General features: G+C 40.1%; 1 protein-coding gene across 3 annotated transcripts in view; it reads right to left on the bottom strand.

The window, feature by feature from the left end:
• The window catches only part of LOC124233472 (NGFI-A-binding protein 1), a 43642-nt gene that overhangs the window by 20919 nt on the left and 5219 nt on the right, over positions 1-17504 (bottom strand). For 2 of the 3 annotated variants that reach the window (XM_046650587.1, XM_046650586.1), the window contains exon 2: positions 7084-7918. In XM_046650587.1, coding sequence (XP_046506543.1) covers positions 7084-7899 — 816 coding nt within the window. In that variant the 5' untranslated portion in view covers positions 7900-7918. The remainder of the gene's footprint in view (positions 1-7083; positions 7919-17504) is intronic. The other variant, XM_046650588.1, reaches the window with a different exon arrangement.

The following is a 17504-nucleotide window of genomic DNA, read 5'->3' on the forward strand; positions in this document are numbered from 1 at the left end:
ATCTAAGTGGTAAATATGGCCAATATCATGTTGCCAGCTGACCAGACACCTTGTATTAAAATTTAAAATAGAAAGTTATCCTAAACTCAAAAACTATAATTGTTTCATAAACTAGAAGATGTTTTTTCACATAATTTCGTAAATTTAAATAGATGCAGGAAACTGCCAAGAAGCCTATGAAACAAACTTCCTAAAAAAGCAAGAAACATACTCATTCAAGGCATGACTGAGGGGGGCCAGATAATGGGATCTGACTGCAGACAGACCCAAGATGCGTCTTGCTTCACGCTTACCAGCTGTGTGACTCTGGACGTGTAAAAATCTCTCGGAGCCTCAGTTTTCTCAGAGGCAAAATGGGGTAACATCACTACCTTGATGGACTCTAACAAGATGTGAATGAGGAGCAAACCTGGCACAAGCTGTTGTTAGTGTGAGCTCCTGTTCTCCTCTCATAAGGATACAGGCATTCACTCTTTCTCTCAACCCAGGCATCTCACTTTACTCATAATTATTTTTCTTTTAAACCAATTTATTGTCTGCAACTTTCCTTATTCTTTTGGAGTGAGGCAAAGTAAATACACAAACATATTCACTTTTTTTTTTTTTGGCTGAGAAAGATTGGCCCTGCGCTAACATCTGTTGCCAATCTTCCTCTATTTTGTATGTGGGTCACTGCCTCAGCATGGCCGCCAACAAGTAGTGTAGGTCCACACCTGGGAACTGAACCCAGGCTGCCAAAGCAGACTGTGCTGAACTTATCACTAGGTAACAGGGCCAGCCTCCCACAATAATTTTTCTTATTTAGAATTTTTGAAAATACAGAGAAGCAAAGGAAGAAAATAAATGCAGCATGCAATCCTTCCATCCAGAATGACAATTAACATTTCCATGTATGTTATTCTAATACTTTGCTGTGTACATATACATATAAACTTATATGTGAATACAGATTTGTAATGTCTTTTCCACATAGTACACTGTACTTTTTACTTTTATCATGTATGAAGGTAGAGACTTAGCCTGTTTACATCAGGATCTGGCCTGGGTTGGATGCCCCATAAATATGTGCTGACTGACAAGTGAATTTAAACATTCTTTACAACACCATTGTTACTATTTAGACATGTAATATTCCATTGCAGGAAAGGACAATACATTATTTACATCAACCTCACTCTGGAGATTAAACTACCCCCAGTTTTTCATGTACTACAAAGAAAGCTGCAAAGAACATTCTTAAATGTGCACCTTTGCATGCATATTCAATTATTTCCTTGGAATAAATTCCTACAAATAGACTTGTTAGTTCACAGAATAAATTTTAAGAGATTTATATATTTCATCAAATTACTCTCCAGAAAAGTTGCTCCAAAACGTAACACTACCAACAATTACATAGAGAGTCCTTTTCCCAGAATCTTGACCAACACTAATTATCTTTTAAAATATCTTTACTAATTTGACATGTTTTCAATGATATCTGGCTATAATTTGCAGTTCTTTGACTATAAAACAACCTTTTTCTTATGTTTTTGACTTATTTTAAAATCTGCTTGCTCGTGGCAGTTGCTTGTTTCTTCTATTGCACTACTTTGTTTCTTAGAGACTTTAGGAATTCTTTCTGTATTAAGAGCATTAACTCTTCACTATATGTAGTGGTTTGGTTTTTTTTTTAAAGTTTGTCATTAGTCTTACAGTTTTTGTCTTGGGTGCCATGCATAGAAACTCCCTTCTCACTCTAATAATACATAAATGTTCTTCTATGATTTAGTCTAAGAGTTTTCTTTTTCCACTTAAGTATTTAATCCATCTAGAATGTGTTATGGTTTACAGTATATGGTGTGATATAGATTAGATATCTAACTTCCTTCTCTCCAGATTTCTGACTGCAATTTACATTGGCCTGTTCTCAGACAAATAATTTGGCTACTGACAACAAGGTTATAAGCCCAGGCTTCCTATGTAAACCCACAGCTGAATATGAAAGCATACTAGGAGGAATTTATTTTTAACTTTCTCCCCTCTTGCTAAAGAATGATCAATAGATCAATTTCTTCCCTAAGTGCTTTTGAAAGGCACAATGTTACCGGAGCCAAAAGTAAAATATACTTTAAAGAATGATTTCCTAAATAAAGTAACTTCAATTTCAGCTTAACAGTAGCTACTGTGACCTTGAAGACCCTTCTCAAGTTGCTTTTCACGTAGCTGTTTCTTTTTTGTACTCATAAATCTAAACTAGTATGGAGAATTTCTGATTGTCAGTGAGATATTTTAACTGACAACATTTCAGAGGTACCAGTTTATGCACAACCACAGAAAATAACTTTTCAACGTAAACTGAAAACAATGTTCTCGTATTCTTTCCATCATCCTACCAGAAACCAAGAAAAACAAACATAACACATTCTTTGTTATTGAATTCAGGCTCCAACAGACCGAAAGAGTAGATTGAACTCTCCAGGCCCATAGGGAGCCTTCTGGCAGAAACACTGAGGCTGGAGAAAAAACTACAGCTCGCCCCAGGTTGTAATAAACCAACTCATCAAGCTTCCCCCTCAAAGTGTATTTTCTGTCAGTGTCTTCTAGATTTCACGTTCTCAGTTGCTAATAATTAAATAACTATTACGATATACTTAAAAAAGAAAATGATACAAATACTCCAAAACAGTAGTCGCTCACTGCAGCACCATGGTAGCTTTTCAAAAATTCTAAGTTTCCAATTTTGTTAAAAGCATAAAATACAATATTCTCTCTGACTGGTTTACTTACTTCCTCCACTTGCTATAAACCAGGCCACACCTAGGTAGGTCCTAAGACCATCACTGATTCTTGAGCTTAAAAAGAAGTATTTAAAACAATGATTCACTCCCTAATTCTTTACTGTATGATGTACAGTACATGTGAAAACAAGTATAAAAATGCATACCAGAAGGAGATTTTTATGTACTCGTGAGAGCTGAAAAATTTTTTTCAGGTGTAAATACTTCCTGATTTTCATCCATGTGTGACCGCCATACAGCTGTATGTCTTGAAAGGTTAAAAAGAACAGAGTCCATACGGTTTATACGAAGAAAATTCTCAGAAATACTACCAAAGGTGAATTAAGAATAAGTCATAGAGTTCCTTATTTGGAAATTGAGGACAAATTATACTAGTCTGAAGAAAGCTTATATCAGACCAGATTCACATTCCTGAGTTACAAGTAACAAGTGGTCTAAGTTTCAAAAACACAGGCCACATTTCCCAAAGCCCCCGCCCCCACATCGCAACCTGCCAGCATTCATTTTGGGTGTTCCCTTATTTTGGGAAATCCACAGCGGTCTCATTTCTTAAATACCATCTGTACCTATTTTTCCAAAGAAGCAAAGAGCCCCTTAGCAAAAGCCAAGTGTAAAATAATTCATTTTAGATTTTTTTTAAAGCAGGGTAGGATTTTTTTTAAAAAGTCAACTTGATTGGGTTTATTCAAGCCATCTCTTTAACATACTTTTGCTTTGATAAAAATACAGGTCTTCTGACTCAACTTTGTGTTTCATCTACTATGTTTTAAAAATTATATGTACACCGGGTTAAAGCAGGAAACTAAAACTGCCAACATGTTATGCCCTCTGTTTTCCACTAAAGACAACCATAGTAGCCTTTTAGTAGATTCCTCTGTTGGTTCACAGGCAATGAAAGTCTCAAAGTGTATCTGAATTATAAAGCTAAGTGCATTTTCCAGACCTACCCACAAGTGCTAGTGAGCCAGCTACTGTACAGCAATAACACGTAACGACTGCAGAGATATGCCCCAAATAGATAAAATCACAGACCCACTGCAGTTAAGCAACTTTGCTGACCAATTCTCTGATCTTAAGCTCCACTACCCACTTATATCTAAAATCATTTATTCCAAAAGGTCAGACAGTGAAATTGCTGAAAACAAGATTAATATACAAAAGTCAGTCAGTGATAATTTTAAAAAGTGGGAAAAAAATTTCATTTACAATTGTCATATATTTTATGTCATATATTTCTATATCCTACATAAACAAATTTAGTAAATAAATTAAATTTTATAAATATATATACAACATAGGCACATAAAATACAGTCGTGCACTGCATAACACCGTCTTGGTCAACAGTGGACCACAAATACAATGGTGCTCCCGTAAGATTAGCACCATATGGCCCAGGTGTGCAGTAGACTATACCGTCTAGGTTTGCATGAGTACACTCTATGAGTTTGCACAACAGAATCACCTAATGATGCCTTTTTTAGAATGATTCCCAGTCATTAAGCAATGCATGACTATATTATACATGGTATCTGACTTAACAAGAAATGTGCAAAACCCATGTGAATAAAGAACTACAGAATTACCGAGGGACAGAAAAGATCTAAAGAAGCAAATACATAGGCTATATTACTGTATGGGAGGTCTCATTATTGTAAATATGTCAATTTTCTCCAAATTAATCTATACCTTCAAGGCATTTCTAATCAAAATACCAACAAAAATTTTGGAGAAATTTGACAAATGTATTAAAAATTTCATTTGGCAGGAGAAATGCATAAGATTACCTAAAAAAACAGAAGCTGCAAAACAAGACTATTGAAAGGGCACGTGCCTTTCCAGATACCACAACAGATTATTTAGCTGTGGTAACTAAAATAACTCTATATTGTGAAGCAACAGAGAATCACACTAATGAAATCACACAGGATAAGATCAATGCATATTACTACTTCCACATTAAACCTCCTCAGGGCAAAACAGTCTCAAAGGTCAAAGGACAAATGACAGTCTGGGAAAATGTTTACAACATAAGACAAAAGGTTAATGTCCTTAAAAATAAAAAAGTTCTTACCAGTTAATTTTTTAAAAGTAAGACAAACAACCTCAACATGAAAACCAAGTATATGAACATAAAATTGGATGCCTATTAAACATATGGAAAGATACTCATCTTCACTAAGGAAAGTAAATTTGGGCAATGAAAATTTTTCATTGATTAGACTGGCAAAGACTAAAAATAATGACAAATGCAATATTAGCAAGAGTTTGGAGAAATGGACACTTGCATATAATGATAGCGGAAGTGTCAACTGTTGCAGCTTTTTTATAAGGCAATAAAGCAGTACCTATAAAATAGTAAATCTACATATTTTTTGATGCCGTTATTTTACATGTTGGAAACAATTCTGTAGAAAAACATGCCCAAGTCTGTAAAGGTGTGGGTGTATAATGTTCACACACCACCATGTACAATATCAAAAAAATGGAAACAACCTAAGTGACATCAAAAAGTGAGTGGTTAAGATAAAAAGCACATTCATACCATGGAATACAATGCAACCCATAAATGAACAAGGCAGCTCTATGTGTACTGACTTGAAAAGATATCTAATAGTATATTGTTACATTAGGTTTTTAAAAAAAAGGAATTTGGAGCACAGTGTACAAAATAGATCCCATATTTGTATATGTAAAGAAAAGCATCTGGGGGCCGGTCCAGTGGCGTAATGGTTGGGTTTGTGCTCTCGGCTTCAGCAGCCCAGGATTCACAGGTTGGGATCGCGGGCACAGACCTACACATCATTCTTCAGGCCATTCTGTGGCAGTGTCCTATATATAAAGTGGTGTAAGACTGGCGTAGATGTTAGCTCAGAGACAATCTTCCTCAAGCAAAAAGAGGAAGATTGACAACAGATGTTAACTCAGGGCCAATCTTCCTCACAAAAAGGAAAGAAAAGAAAAAAAGAAAAGTGTCTGAAAGTTTACAGATTCCATTACTTTACATTCTTTTGTAACGACTGCATGCTTTTGCAATAAGTACACATTCTTTTTCGTGTTAAAGTACAAGTCTGGGGGGATGATATAATGTTTCCAACGTGAAATATGAAATACTGCATTCAAATGAACAATTTTTCAGAGGATTTATTCCTTTCTTCTAAAGGATAATGGCTAGAAAAAATTTAGCTATGAAATAGTCTTTTTAGCTTTTGAAAATGCATTTATTTTCCAAGCATTTACCGGGCACATTAGACTCTGAGGATATGAAAATGAATGCGACATTATCTCTGCCTTGAAGAAATCCAAAGCATACTGGGAGGGACAGACCGGTATACACATAAGTACAATAAAGTGTTGAAGTCACCTTGACACTAGTGTACGTACGGATAAAAACAGAAAGGAAAGGAAATGTCACTCTACTTGGGGGAAAACATATCAAAAAAGATTTAAGCTTATGCTTGAGCTAAACCTTAAAGATGACGAGTTGGCCAGATGGATGCAAACAGAAAGGGAGTAAATGTAAGAGATACATATGCATTCTTATACTTAAGCAGAATATCTCTGGATAGAGTGCTATGAAGATAAAACAATGAGACTTTTTAAAGCCTAAGGTCAAACCAAAACAGTATAAATAATTCCAAATGAAACCAAAGCTATAATAATTCTTCCAACATTTATCTAATATAATTTTGTTTTCTATGCTAACTGAAAATTAAAGTTCTGGTTATTTCTCCAAAGTGGGTTTTTTTAAAAAAAAGTCTACTAAAATGTTTTTTAAATGAATAGTTACATTTAAAATCCTTTTATTTCTTAATTAAAAAACAAACTGCCTTATAAATAGGATGACTTTACACTTTCACTGTTTAAATTCTGACATTTTTCTCAAAGTCACTCTACACTGTAGTTCCAAAACTCAATGTGTTTGAGTTCAACATAAAAATACCCTAACACAATAAATCTGGTCTATTCACAAGAGCTATATTTTGCTAACACCTAAATGTTGGGTTTCTTTCTTTCTTCTTCTTTTTTTTTTTTTTTGGTGAGGACGAGTGGTCCTGAGCCAACATCTGTTGCCAATCTTCCTCTTTTTGCTTGAGGAAGATGGTCCCTAAGCCGACATCTGTGTCAGTCTTCCTCTACTTTGTATGTGGGACACCGCCACAGGGTGGCCTGATGAGCGACCCCTAAATGTCTCCAACACTGCTGGGCGGGAGTGTACCTCCCCTTTGCCTCAGACGATTACCAAACATCTCTCAGGCACACAAGGCGCCCGGCGCCTGCGAAGACCAAGGTGGGCTTCCTACCTCATGAAGGGTGAGGTGTTTCCCGTCCTTCCTCTTCGAGTCAAACCTGCCGTAGATGGCACTGTATTTTCGAATCTCCTCCTCTTTGTGCGGATCATCATCGCTCATCTCAAAGATGTGACCGATCATTTTGGCCAACTTCTTGTTGGTTTTCAGCAGCTCCTTCACTTCGCTCAAGTCACTTTTGGGGAGCGTGGGGGCCATGCGCTCCACGCACTCGGCCACCGAGAGCGCGGCGGCCGCGTCCAGCGCCTCGCTGCTTTCCTTCGGGGACGCGGGGGAGCCCAGGTCGGCTGGTGAGAGGCTGTGCTCGCTCTCGGTGGCGTGGTGGCTCTGCCAGAGTCTGGACTCGCCCACGGCCTGCAGCGCCAGGCTCCCCGCGTCTGACTTGCCCTGGGCCAAGCTCTGCACGCAGGGGGCGGCGGCGCATTTGGGGAGTTTTAAGTGCGGGTCCCGGGCATTGCTATTCCTTTCATAACTGCTGCAGGTTATTCCCAGCCACGTCGGGGATCCCTCAGGTAACTTATAGATGGGAATGCTACTAACAGGCAGGGAAGTCAGCGGCTGATTGAAAAGGCCAGGGTTTGTGACCCAGTCTCTCAAAGCCTTCTGGAGCCTTCTAACATGAAGGGGCTTGCTAGCCATGCCTACGAGTGCCATGATTTCCAAGAACTCCTCTTCTCCAGCTTCACAGAGCTGCTGGACATCATCGCCGCCTTGCTGGATAAAGGCATCAAAATAAGAAAGCAGATTGGCTTTTTGTAATATTCTGTACAGCTGCAACTCCCCCAGGGTCCTGGGTAAGGCTGCGGCCATTACTGTGGATGGGCTTAACCTGCAAAGAGAAGACAGGAAACACTCATCTACTGGCTCCAACCCTCTTAAACCTGTTTGTGAGACAGGACAGGGTTTAAGAACACAGTGTGGGAAGAACAAAAACACGGAGCATTTGCAGAGCAAAAGAGTGTCAAGGAAGCACTCTCTCTACACGTGTTATCTCATTTTACACTCCCAGTAACCCTAATGGTCAGCATAACTGGTTCCATTTTAAAGAGAAAAATATAAAGGCTCAAAGAAGATCTGCCTGAGATCTCACAACTAGTTACGCAGGAGTCTGGGGACTCAGCAAGGTTCACAAGACTCTTGGTCCCATATTTTTGACTATTCCCTTTACTGCCTCCACAGTTTGCACACACAGGTGACATGAAGGACAGTCAAATTCAGGAGGAGGTATGGCATGTACGATGCCACCATTCGCGGAACACTTATTTTGTGTAAGACAGTATGATAAACACTTTAAGTCTAATCCTCACAAAGGCCCTGCGACATAGGTACACTTATTCCCATTTTATACAGAAAAGTTGCCAAGATTAGTCTGGCAGGCAGAGGAAGATAGATTTCAGTATGAATTGGAGGTGAGAAGACAGAAGGTGGTATATTTAGGAACCAAGAAAAAAAGAGGCAGGAAAAATTCAAGCAAATAAATGACAAGACTTGCTCATCACTTAGGTCTAAGAGATGAGGAGAGGAAAGAGTTACCGTATTGACACTTTCTGTGGGTCCAGGGAGAGAAGACAGCGATGACTATGGGATTACACGTTTGAGAGTCTAGAACTGTGATAGGCATCGGGGATACAGAAAAATCAGGAGGATGGGGCTCCCTGTCAAACACACGGTGCTTGAACACACTGCAAGGCAGAACGCTTAAGTCGAACTGCCCTGCGTTCCAAATAGACTGGAGCCAAAGTGTGTAAGGGCTGGAGCTACAGGGTGAAACCAGAGAGGGTGGGGGAGCCCTCCAAAGCAGCAGCCGAGGGCCAAAGACAGAGCAAGGAAGAAAGAGACTTTTAGGAGCCAAGCAAGACAGAGAGGCCTGCCTTTAAAAAGACAGAACAAGACCCAGCAAAGTCCTTCTTGACCTCTTAGCAGCCTTCAGAAGTTATTACACAGTTGCCTGGAGACCTCCCACATATAAAGAGGAGCTGGCCAAGGACTTCTATTTAAGAGAAACAAACAAACTTGTTGTAATCAATGCACTCTTAAGACTGAAAGGACCCTGCAGCCCTCTACCGAGAAAATTACAGAAGGCCAAAAAAATACATACATCAGAGGAAAATGGAAGCTTCACTCTCAACTCAAACTAGCAGGGAGCAATTATTAACCGGGAGATGATGCAAGCAGAGGAATCTTAGGAACCTCCTGAAGACCAGGTCACCAAATCCGGGACTTTTGCTTTTTGCCATCAACCAGAAGGCTGCACAGAATTCTAGTCTCATTCATCCCACCCAAGGAGAATGCATCTCCCCACCACCCTAAGGACTGACTCCAGGGCCAGCTCCTGGAACCTCTGGATTATCCACAATCCGCTTTGATCAACTAGTGACCTCCTCAAATTTTATGGCTCTTTATCTTACAAGGGTAATGTCAGGTGACTTCCAAGAGACAGACAAAAGATTGAACTGGGGTCCCAGTAACTTCTTCTGAGGTGCTTCTGGAAAACAGTTTCCCAGGTCCCAGAGCTGCATCCCAGGAGACTCCCATGAGTTGGCAAATCTGGCAAACGACACTAGACACTATTTAGCACACCCTCTGGGCACCACGAACTCCTACATGTTCTGGGGTCATCTTGGTTCTTGACTCGTCCACTTTCATCTTCATGCCACCTCCGTTCTGGATAAAAACATCCTGCATCTTCAACATCACCCCAGGAGGGTTCTTCCACCCCAGGAGGGACTCTCCAGGGAGGCCATCATCCCGCTGGACACCAACCCACAAAAACACAGCTCTCAGGAGTTACAGACACAAGGTAACGTCTGTATTGAATTACATTATACCAAATAAAAGGGCTTCTAGAAAGTGTCTGAGGTGGAAGAAATGAAACTTACTTTCCCGTCATACACCTAATTCAATAACTCCACAGGCTTTCAACTCAAGAGTACACCAAAAAATACGTATATACACATATAAATATACATGTACACACAGACACCATCTCTTTTATAGGACTGTAACCTTGCAAGGAGAATGGTGTCATCAATTATTTCACCGCATGTACTCCCCAAATTATGGAATAGAGGGAAGATGACAAGAGAAAATCTAGATGAATAGTGTCTGAATGTTTTTATGAGCAATAAGAAAAAAAGACTGTTACACAAATATGAAAGAGAAACTTAAGAAAATGACAACTAAATACAACCTTACATTTTATTCTTCTGAGATAAGGCAATGATTTTAAAAAATATTAATTTTCAACTTTTATTCTTTCTCACCTTTACCCAGAAAGAAAGGAAACCCCCTCGTTCCTACGAGAAAGCCCTTATGAACTGGTAAGAAAGAAGTAGTTATGAATATAGTATCTCTGTCAGGACTGACAGGACCAAGTGTATGTTTCCAAAGGCGAGACACCGGATGAAAGATAAAGAGGTGAACTATCCAGAGGCCACGCGGGCTTTCTGAAGGCCCACACTCCCTGGGGGGAAAGGAGCTTTGTCCCTAAGCTTTCGCTTTAGGAGAATGTTTCATTTTCCCACAAAAGCCTATTGCGATACTTTAAACACCCACCACTTCATACATTAACTTGATCTAAAAGAAAATTTTTCTAAGATGAGATTTTCTGTTTTTACAAATTCTGTTTCTATTCATGCTTCAACGTGAAGGTCAACTAAGTCACGAGAAAGCTTCTCTCTGCATCTCTCCGATCTGAAGTCAATATAAAAAGGATCCTAGCCCAACGCTACATCCAGGTAGCTGACAGTACAGTAAATCTCCTCAGCTGAAAACCACTGTTACCTGGCCTTTTCAAGAAATGCTGGAACCACCGCGCTGCGTCTGACCTTTTTATGAATTCCACTGTTAAGAGAAACCAGTCACTCATTCTCAGGTGCTCAGCTAAACCAAAGGCCTGCAGCCTGCGGGCCACAAACCTCCACTTGCATCAGCTTGAATGCTCCTCAGCCTCGTTCAAGAGGAAGAGGAATTAAACAACAATGGATTCGTTTAAGGCCATTTGTTGTTGTTTGTTATTCACTGATCTATTTTAAACGGTAAAGATTTGTTCCAGAACCTTAAAAAAAACCCTCACTTTGGCTCCTTAGGGAGGATCAGTCATCTGCTGGATTCAAACTATGCAAAGTGAAATAAGCGCCTGTCTGGTCCAGAAAGCTTCACTGGTCAACTCCTGCTTCCTCCTTGAACCGCAAGGAAGCACTTAATCCGGCTGTGGGAAACAACCTCCCTGACATTCTTCAAGCTGGGATGTGGGGATTTAGGGTCCGTCAGAGGCCTGTAATGGTCCCGAGGGAAAAGAACCATTCTTTCAAACCTGCTTCAAGCTCTTCCAAGAAGCTTCAGCCTGCCTTCTGGCTCTGCAACCCTCACAAAACCCTCCAGGTATCACTGGCCTCTCTTGAACCTCCTGCAGCTTGACATCACTCCTTGAAATGCTCTTCACCTCCCCTTATATCCTAAGCGCAAGAATTCCCCAAAGGTTTATATCGGATCTCTTTTCTATTGTTTTTCCACATTCTCTCTTGATGAGCTCATCTACTCCCTGGCTTCAGCGACCACCTCGGGCAGACTGACCTCCACATCGCTCTGCAGCCTGGATCAGGAGCTAACGGCCCAGGGGCCACACGGTTACTGCACACAGTTCTTAAATCCAAACACACAGCAAGCACTGGCTACCGAGTGAAGAAGATGCCTCTCACACACGGCCACTTTGCAAATGGAAGTAAAGTAAAACTTTGTGACTTAATAAAATATAAAGCCATTTAAAAGTCTAACTTAATTCATAGTTTTTGTCAATATATGTACTCTCAATCAACAAATACTAAAAGTAAAATTATCAAGGAATATTTGCAATTCTTTTACTTAAAAAGTGATCTCCATACCTGAAAAGTTTGAGACGCATCAGCCCAAATCTTTTTTTCTGATAAATCAGCATTTCAACTACCACCTGGGGGTTTCAAAATCTCAAATTTGATAAGTCCAAAAGCAAGTATGGTATCTCATGTTCCTCCCTTCTTCCAGATTCCCAAACCTATTCTTCCCAACTCTCTCATTTCTCCCACTTTCCTGGATTCATAAACGTAGGGACTCCATCTTTGCGTTTTCCTCTTCCTTCCTCAAATCTCCATGTTCCTAAGCCAGGCCACATCACCACACGTCTTCTTTCTCCCCCTCAAACACACCTAATTCTAGTTTTCCTTGCTTCCTGCCCCAAGTATGAAAACAACTTTCTCCCCTCCAACACGTCCCACACTGCAGCGCCAACCTCATTGTCCTAACAGTACAGGTATGGCTCTTTACCCACCTGGGCAAATTTCCCCACTGCATAGAAAAGGAAACCCAAACTCCTCATATAGGCACTCCAGACCCAAACCTGTCCTTCCAGCCTTTTCTCTAGTCCCTAACATGCACCTGTGCTCCTGCCAAACAGACATGCTGGGCAATCCTCAAATGCGCCTCCCGCTTCCCTTCCCCTGGGCCAGACACGGTCCTCCCCGCTACCTCCATGGCCTTTCCCATAAGGCCTTTCGCATACTCCCTGGCTGGAGACGTCTCTCCCTTCTCTAAACCCCACAATACTTTCTCTCTCATTCTTTTCCCCGACTTATTCGAAGACACCAGTTCCTGAGCCAGTCCCAGGGATACAGAGGAAAGACGGTCCTTCACGGAGAATCAGTGAAGAGGGAGGAGACAGACAAGTAAGCGGACACGTAAACACTGTGATAATGCTATGCAGCGTTACACATAAGGAGCCACTGCACAGAGAAGCAGCCTTACCTGGCTCTGCAGAACAGGTTACAAGCTGCCTGAGGGTAAGGACTAGGTCTCATTCATCTTTTAACTCCCTGTATTCCTAGCAAAGTGTTCAGGGTAGAATACCATCTCTATAAAGGCTGCTGTTGAATGAAACCCAGCGTTTGAGTCAGAATCTGATCGGCAGCCTCCTTTCATATTCCAAAAGGGACACCCTGTGTGTAAATTGGTGTCCCAGTGAATTACCACTCTAGTAACAGCATACCCTGCTACTTTACCTGCAGTCCTTTTCATTCTCTCAGCCTCAACACTTCCTCTTTCTTATAAGGCTGTATTTACAGGCAGAATCCCGTAACATGGCTATTTTCCCAAGAGATCAAAGGGTGCGCTCCCAAACAAGGAACCACGCATGCTTAGTGTTATAACAGACATCACGTGTTAGTCCAGCCCCAACACCAGCATTTTAAGAAGTCAGTTTCAGTCATGAGAGATGCTGGGTCTTTCCCCTCTCTGTTCCTATGAATTAAAATGTAGTATAAGTTATCCCCAAATAACAAATATGTATCTCATAAATGTTCACTGTATTCAAATGGATTCATAATCATTACTCTTGAATCCTCCTCTTCATGATGTAGGAAGAATGCATAAATATGTCCGGACATATATAGAGGACATATGTATACACACACTTTATGAAGTCTATGGCATTCCAAAGAGAGACTCTTCCAGGAGTGGGAGAAACCAAGGGCAAAATTCCAGTAAGATTTGACTTATTTGTGCAGAGAACTATAAAGTCCTTCTTCCCAACATAGCCTGAAATTTCTACTTTAAAATTATCTAAGCTAAGAGCAACCTCTGATAAACTTACAAAAAAATGTGAAAAAACTTGGGAAAGGTTAAGAGCTCATGAGTCATTTACAGATTGAGGTGAATTAGTTCCACCGGACTGTTTTCCTCTTAACAGCTAGATGAGCTCTGGTGCACAAGAAGAGAATGAAAGATAGGGATGGGAAAGGCAAGGAAGGAAGTAGGAAACCTGAGGGCAGAGGCCGCATTTACAGCCTCTGAAGCACCGCCAAGTTAGGGAGAGTGTAAGCTTGAAGGGATATGGGCCAGGCTGGGGAGAAGGGTGCAATGGGCACACTACAGGCTGAAACTGGAAAGGTTTATGAAAAGCCAGAATTTGGCTTAAGGAAGGATGGGCCTTAAGCCTACGACATGACTTCTTCTCACTTTTGCGCTAGTCCTAGAATTCAAGCTAAAACAATGTAGTTCAGTTACATCATGGGTTACTTCAGATTGCAGCGCTGGCCTAAGTACCATCGCCTGTGTACGTGTTTCAAGTGCCAAACGATTCACCTCAGTGCGTTTATTAGTAAACACTCAGTGATGTAGCTTAAGTCGAGATATTTTTGAATCTTACTCCTGCCATAGCTACAAATTAAACATTAGCTTCTAATGAATTAATGGTAATTCGGGAAACTTCAAATGTTCTCCCCTATTGATTCTTTTCCGAATTCTGAATGAAGCTGGAAAAAAAATTCTTACAGACCCCTTAAAGCTTTTAATGAAAATATCGAATGTGTCAACTTAAATTTATTTATTAAAATTAGAAAAAAGTAAATCAGATTTATTACGCTATTAAAGAATAACTATGCATTAACTACAATACCAGTACTAGCATTTCATATAATACGGCTGGAAATTCTTCAATCAATTAATGGTCAAGTCATTCGACAAACATTAACTGCCCTCTGAGCATGTAGTATGCATGCAGTGTATATAAATTTTACCACTTTTTCAGAAATTTCTCTTTAAAAATTATTAAATTAACATACTGTGCAAATTAACGTGCAGCCCCCTAAATACAATGCATTGAGAAATGACAAACTACTTGAAGGCTTGATGGCATATTTTAGCCATGAGGATTCCGACAAGATAAGGATTACTACTTTTTCCCAACATCAACTTCTCTGATTTCCCACTTCTTCCAATATTAAGTTTAAAAGAGTATATCCTACTATTGTGCTAGTTATTGAACATGTCAGATGAGAAAGGAAATTTGCATTTAATACAGTAACTGTGCTATTCTTCATTCTACTAAAAACAATGAAAGAACAGGTAAGAGAAAACTAAATCCAAAGCAAAGGGGCTAGGAAGCTGACATTGCACTGGAATGGGTATTATTTATTCCCTAATATATTTAATAAATTCCACAACAAAATACACATATCCAAGTTGATTATACATTAACAGGATCTTGAACTGTTCCAAACATATTATAAAAAGGTCATTTCCATGAAAGTAACATAAAATATATCACAGTTCCGTGGTATCCAGAGTACAGCTTCACATCTAAGGTCAATTTAAAGGCAAAGCTTTCATTTCCATTAGAGCACATGAATAGCACCAACGAAAACAATCAGACTTAATACGATGGAATAGATCAGGCCTAAATCTTAGGAAAGAGTCCAGGTCAACACACAGAAAAGCCTGAGATACTTCTGTTTCCATCCAACCGTCTTTTACTTTAAATATTTAAAGTTCACATATTTAAAGTAAATTCTTCAAAGGCTTCCCCCACTTCAATAAATTCTTCAAAGGTCTCCTCCACTTTGTAATACATATCATTTCTTCTTTCAAAGCATCCAGAGTGCACTCTCAAAATCTTTAATAATAAACCAATACGTTCTTAAAGTGTGATTAAAAGAAAATATCCAATGCTTTAACCGATTCTCTAAATAACAAGAGAAATGAAAATCTATTAACTTTCCTATAGGGCAGTGGATGTTTTTTAGTAGCCACAAAAAAGGAAAATTTTAAATTAATTTAACTTAGATTATTCAATCGTATTAATAATTCTGAAATAAGACGTCTTTACTAAATATATCAAATTATTTATTAGATATACAAACTCACTAAATTTCCCTGTATCAGCTGCAGTATTCCTAAGGATTTTTCTCATTTTAATTACATCCATAATTAGCAGGAAGAACGAAATAAAAGTCTACGATGCCTCAAGGTTTTTATTATCATTATTATTATTCATACATTCACACATAACAGGAAATCACCAGAGCCAAGGAAAATGAAATTTTTCTAATACCAGGATGGCATATTAACTTTTGTGCAAGATGCTAAAAATAATAAAATTAAAACAAGGAATCTCCCAATGGTTCCTTGAAATTATTTTCTTTCAAGATCTAATTTTCCAAAATTTAATACCCAAACAGGAAGAAGGCTGCCCTTGCCAGACATCTATAAATTCTCAAGAGAACCCTTACATGCATGTTACTGCCTGTAAGAAAAACGATTTTTAAAATTTAATGAAACGGTAATATTAAATATCTCAAATAATATCAAAAAATGGAGGAAAAAAGGATACCCTGGAATCTAAGAGCCACTTTTACTGGCACTTAGATTAGAAGCAGCTCTTTGAGGTCTTCAGGAAAATATCGGCCTCCACCCAAAATAGAGAAAGTAAATCCTACGCATCCTCTCTTCCAATATTTATTAAAACCCACATAAATTATGACATGTCATAATTTGGTGTTTTACAAGGAGAAATTTTCAAAAAAGTGAAAATCTAAGAAGGTAATTCACTGCGTGCACACTTTTCTAACAAAACATCCTAGCATTTCCTACGTGACTAATCTATTTTAAATTCCGTTCCTCTGTTCCTATGCAATCTAATATTATCTATTAAAACTGCCAAAATATTTTTAAACAAGAGCTGAGAATTTCCCTCTTAGCTTCTGATCTTTGCACTCCTTAAGTTTGCAGACACGTCACTGGCAAACCACCTGGTTGTGACAGGTTACTCCAAATCAACGCTTTCGGATGAAATTTTAAATTGACAGCTACTCAAAAATTTTCCATGCCTCTCAGATTTCAGGGAGTGAGGGATAAGTACTAATATGCAAGTCAAGGATGCCTCTGATCACCTGCTGCAAAATTTGGTCTGCGGAACCTACAAATGCATATTCCAATTCAAATATCCTTTTCCCCAGGATCTGACAACATTCAGGCTTACTGAAGGCGTCGTTTCGCATCTTAAGCCTTGTGAACCTTGAGGCTGCAGACCATAAACACAGATAGCACTTGCAAAGTTTCTCCATGAATAAGGTCACACACTTCTGTATGCAAGGCGTGTATGTCCCACATGTGTCTGCAAATTCCACACTCGGCCTCAGCGACCACGAGTCTCTCGCTTCTCTGCACCTCGGTGCCAAGTTTCTCTAAGCCACTTCCAAGCAAAACTCTCCTTCCGCTTTTAAAAAGAAAACTACATTCGCCCGGAGAGGATACCCAGGACGAAAATGAAGACTGTAAGTGCAGCACTTTGATAAAGTAAACACACCGACAAAAAGACTCTGCCTCCGGGGCAGGCGGCTGCAAACCTCGGGGCCCCCGCGCGCCCCCCGCCCCGCGCCCCCGCGCCCCGACCCCAGCCCCGGCGGCAGCTCCAGCCACGGGAGGAGAGCGGACTCGGCACCCGGCTTTCCCAGGGGAGACGCGCAAGCCAGGCCGCCGCCCCGCTCGTCCTCTCTCGCCGCCCTGCGCACCGAATTTCTCCGGGAATCGCCCACACGAGCCCGGAGCTGCCCTCTCCTTCCGGCGGCGGCCGCGCGGGGCCCGCTGCCCGGCCGCCCGCCCCCCGT

The sequence above is a fragment of the Equus quagga genome, unplaced genomic scaffold (genome assembly GCF_021613505.1).
Source record: "Equus quagga isolate Etosha38 unplaced genomic scaffold, UCLA_HA_Equagga_1.0 203_RagTag, whole genome shotgun sequence".
NCBI classification, from domain to species: domain Eukaryota; kingdom Metazoa; phylum Chordata; class Mammalia; order Perissodactyla; family Equidae; genus Equus; species Equus quagga.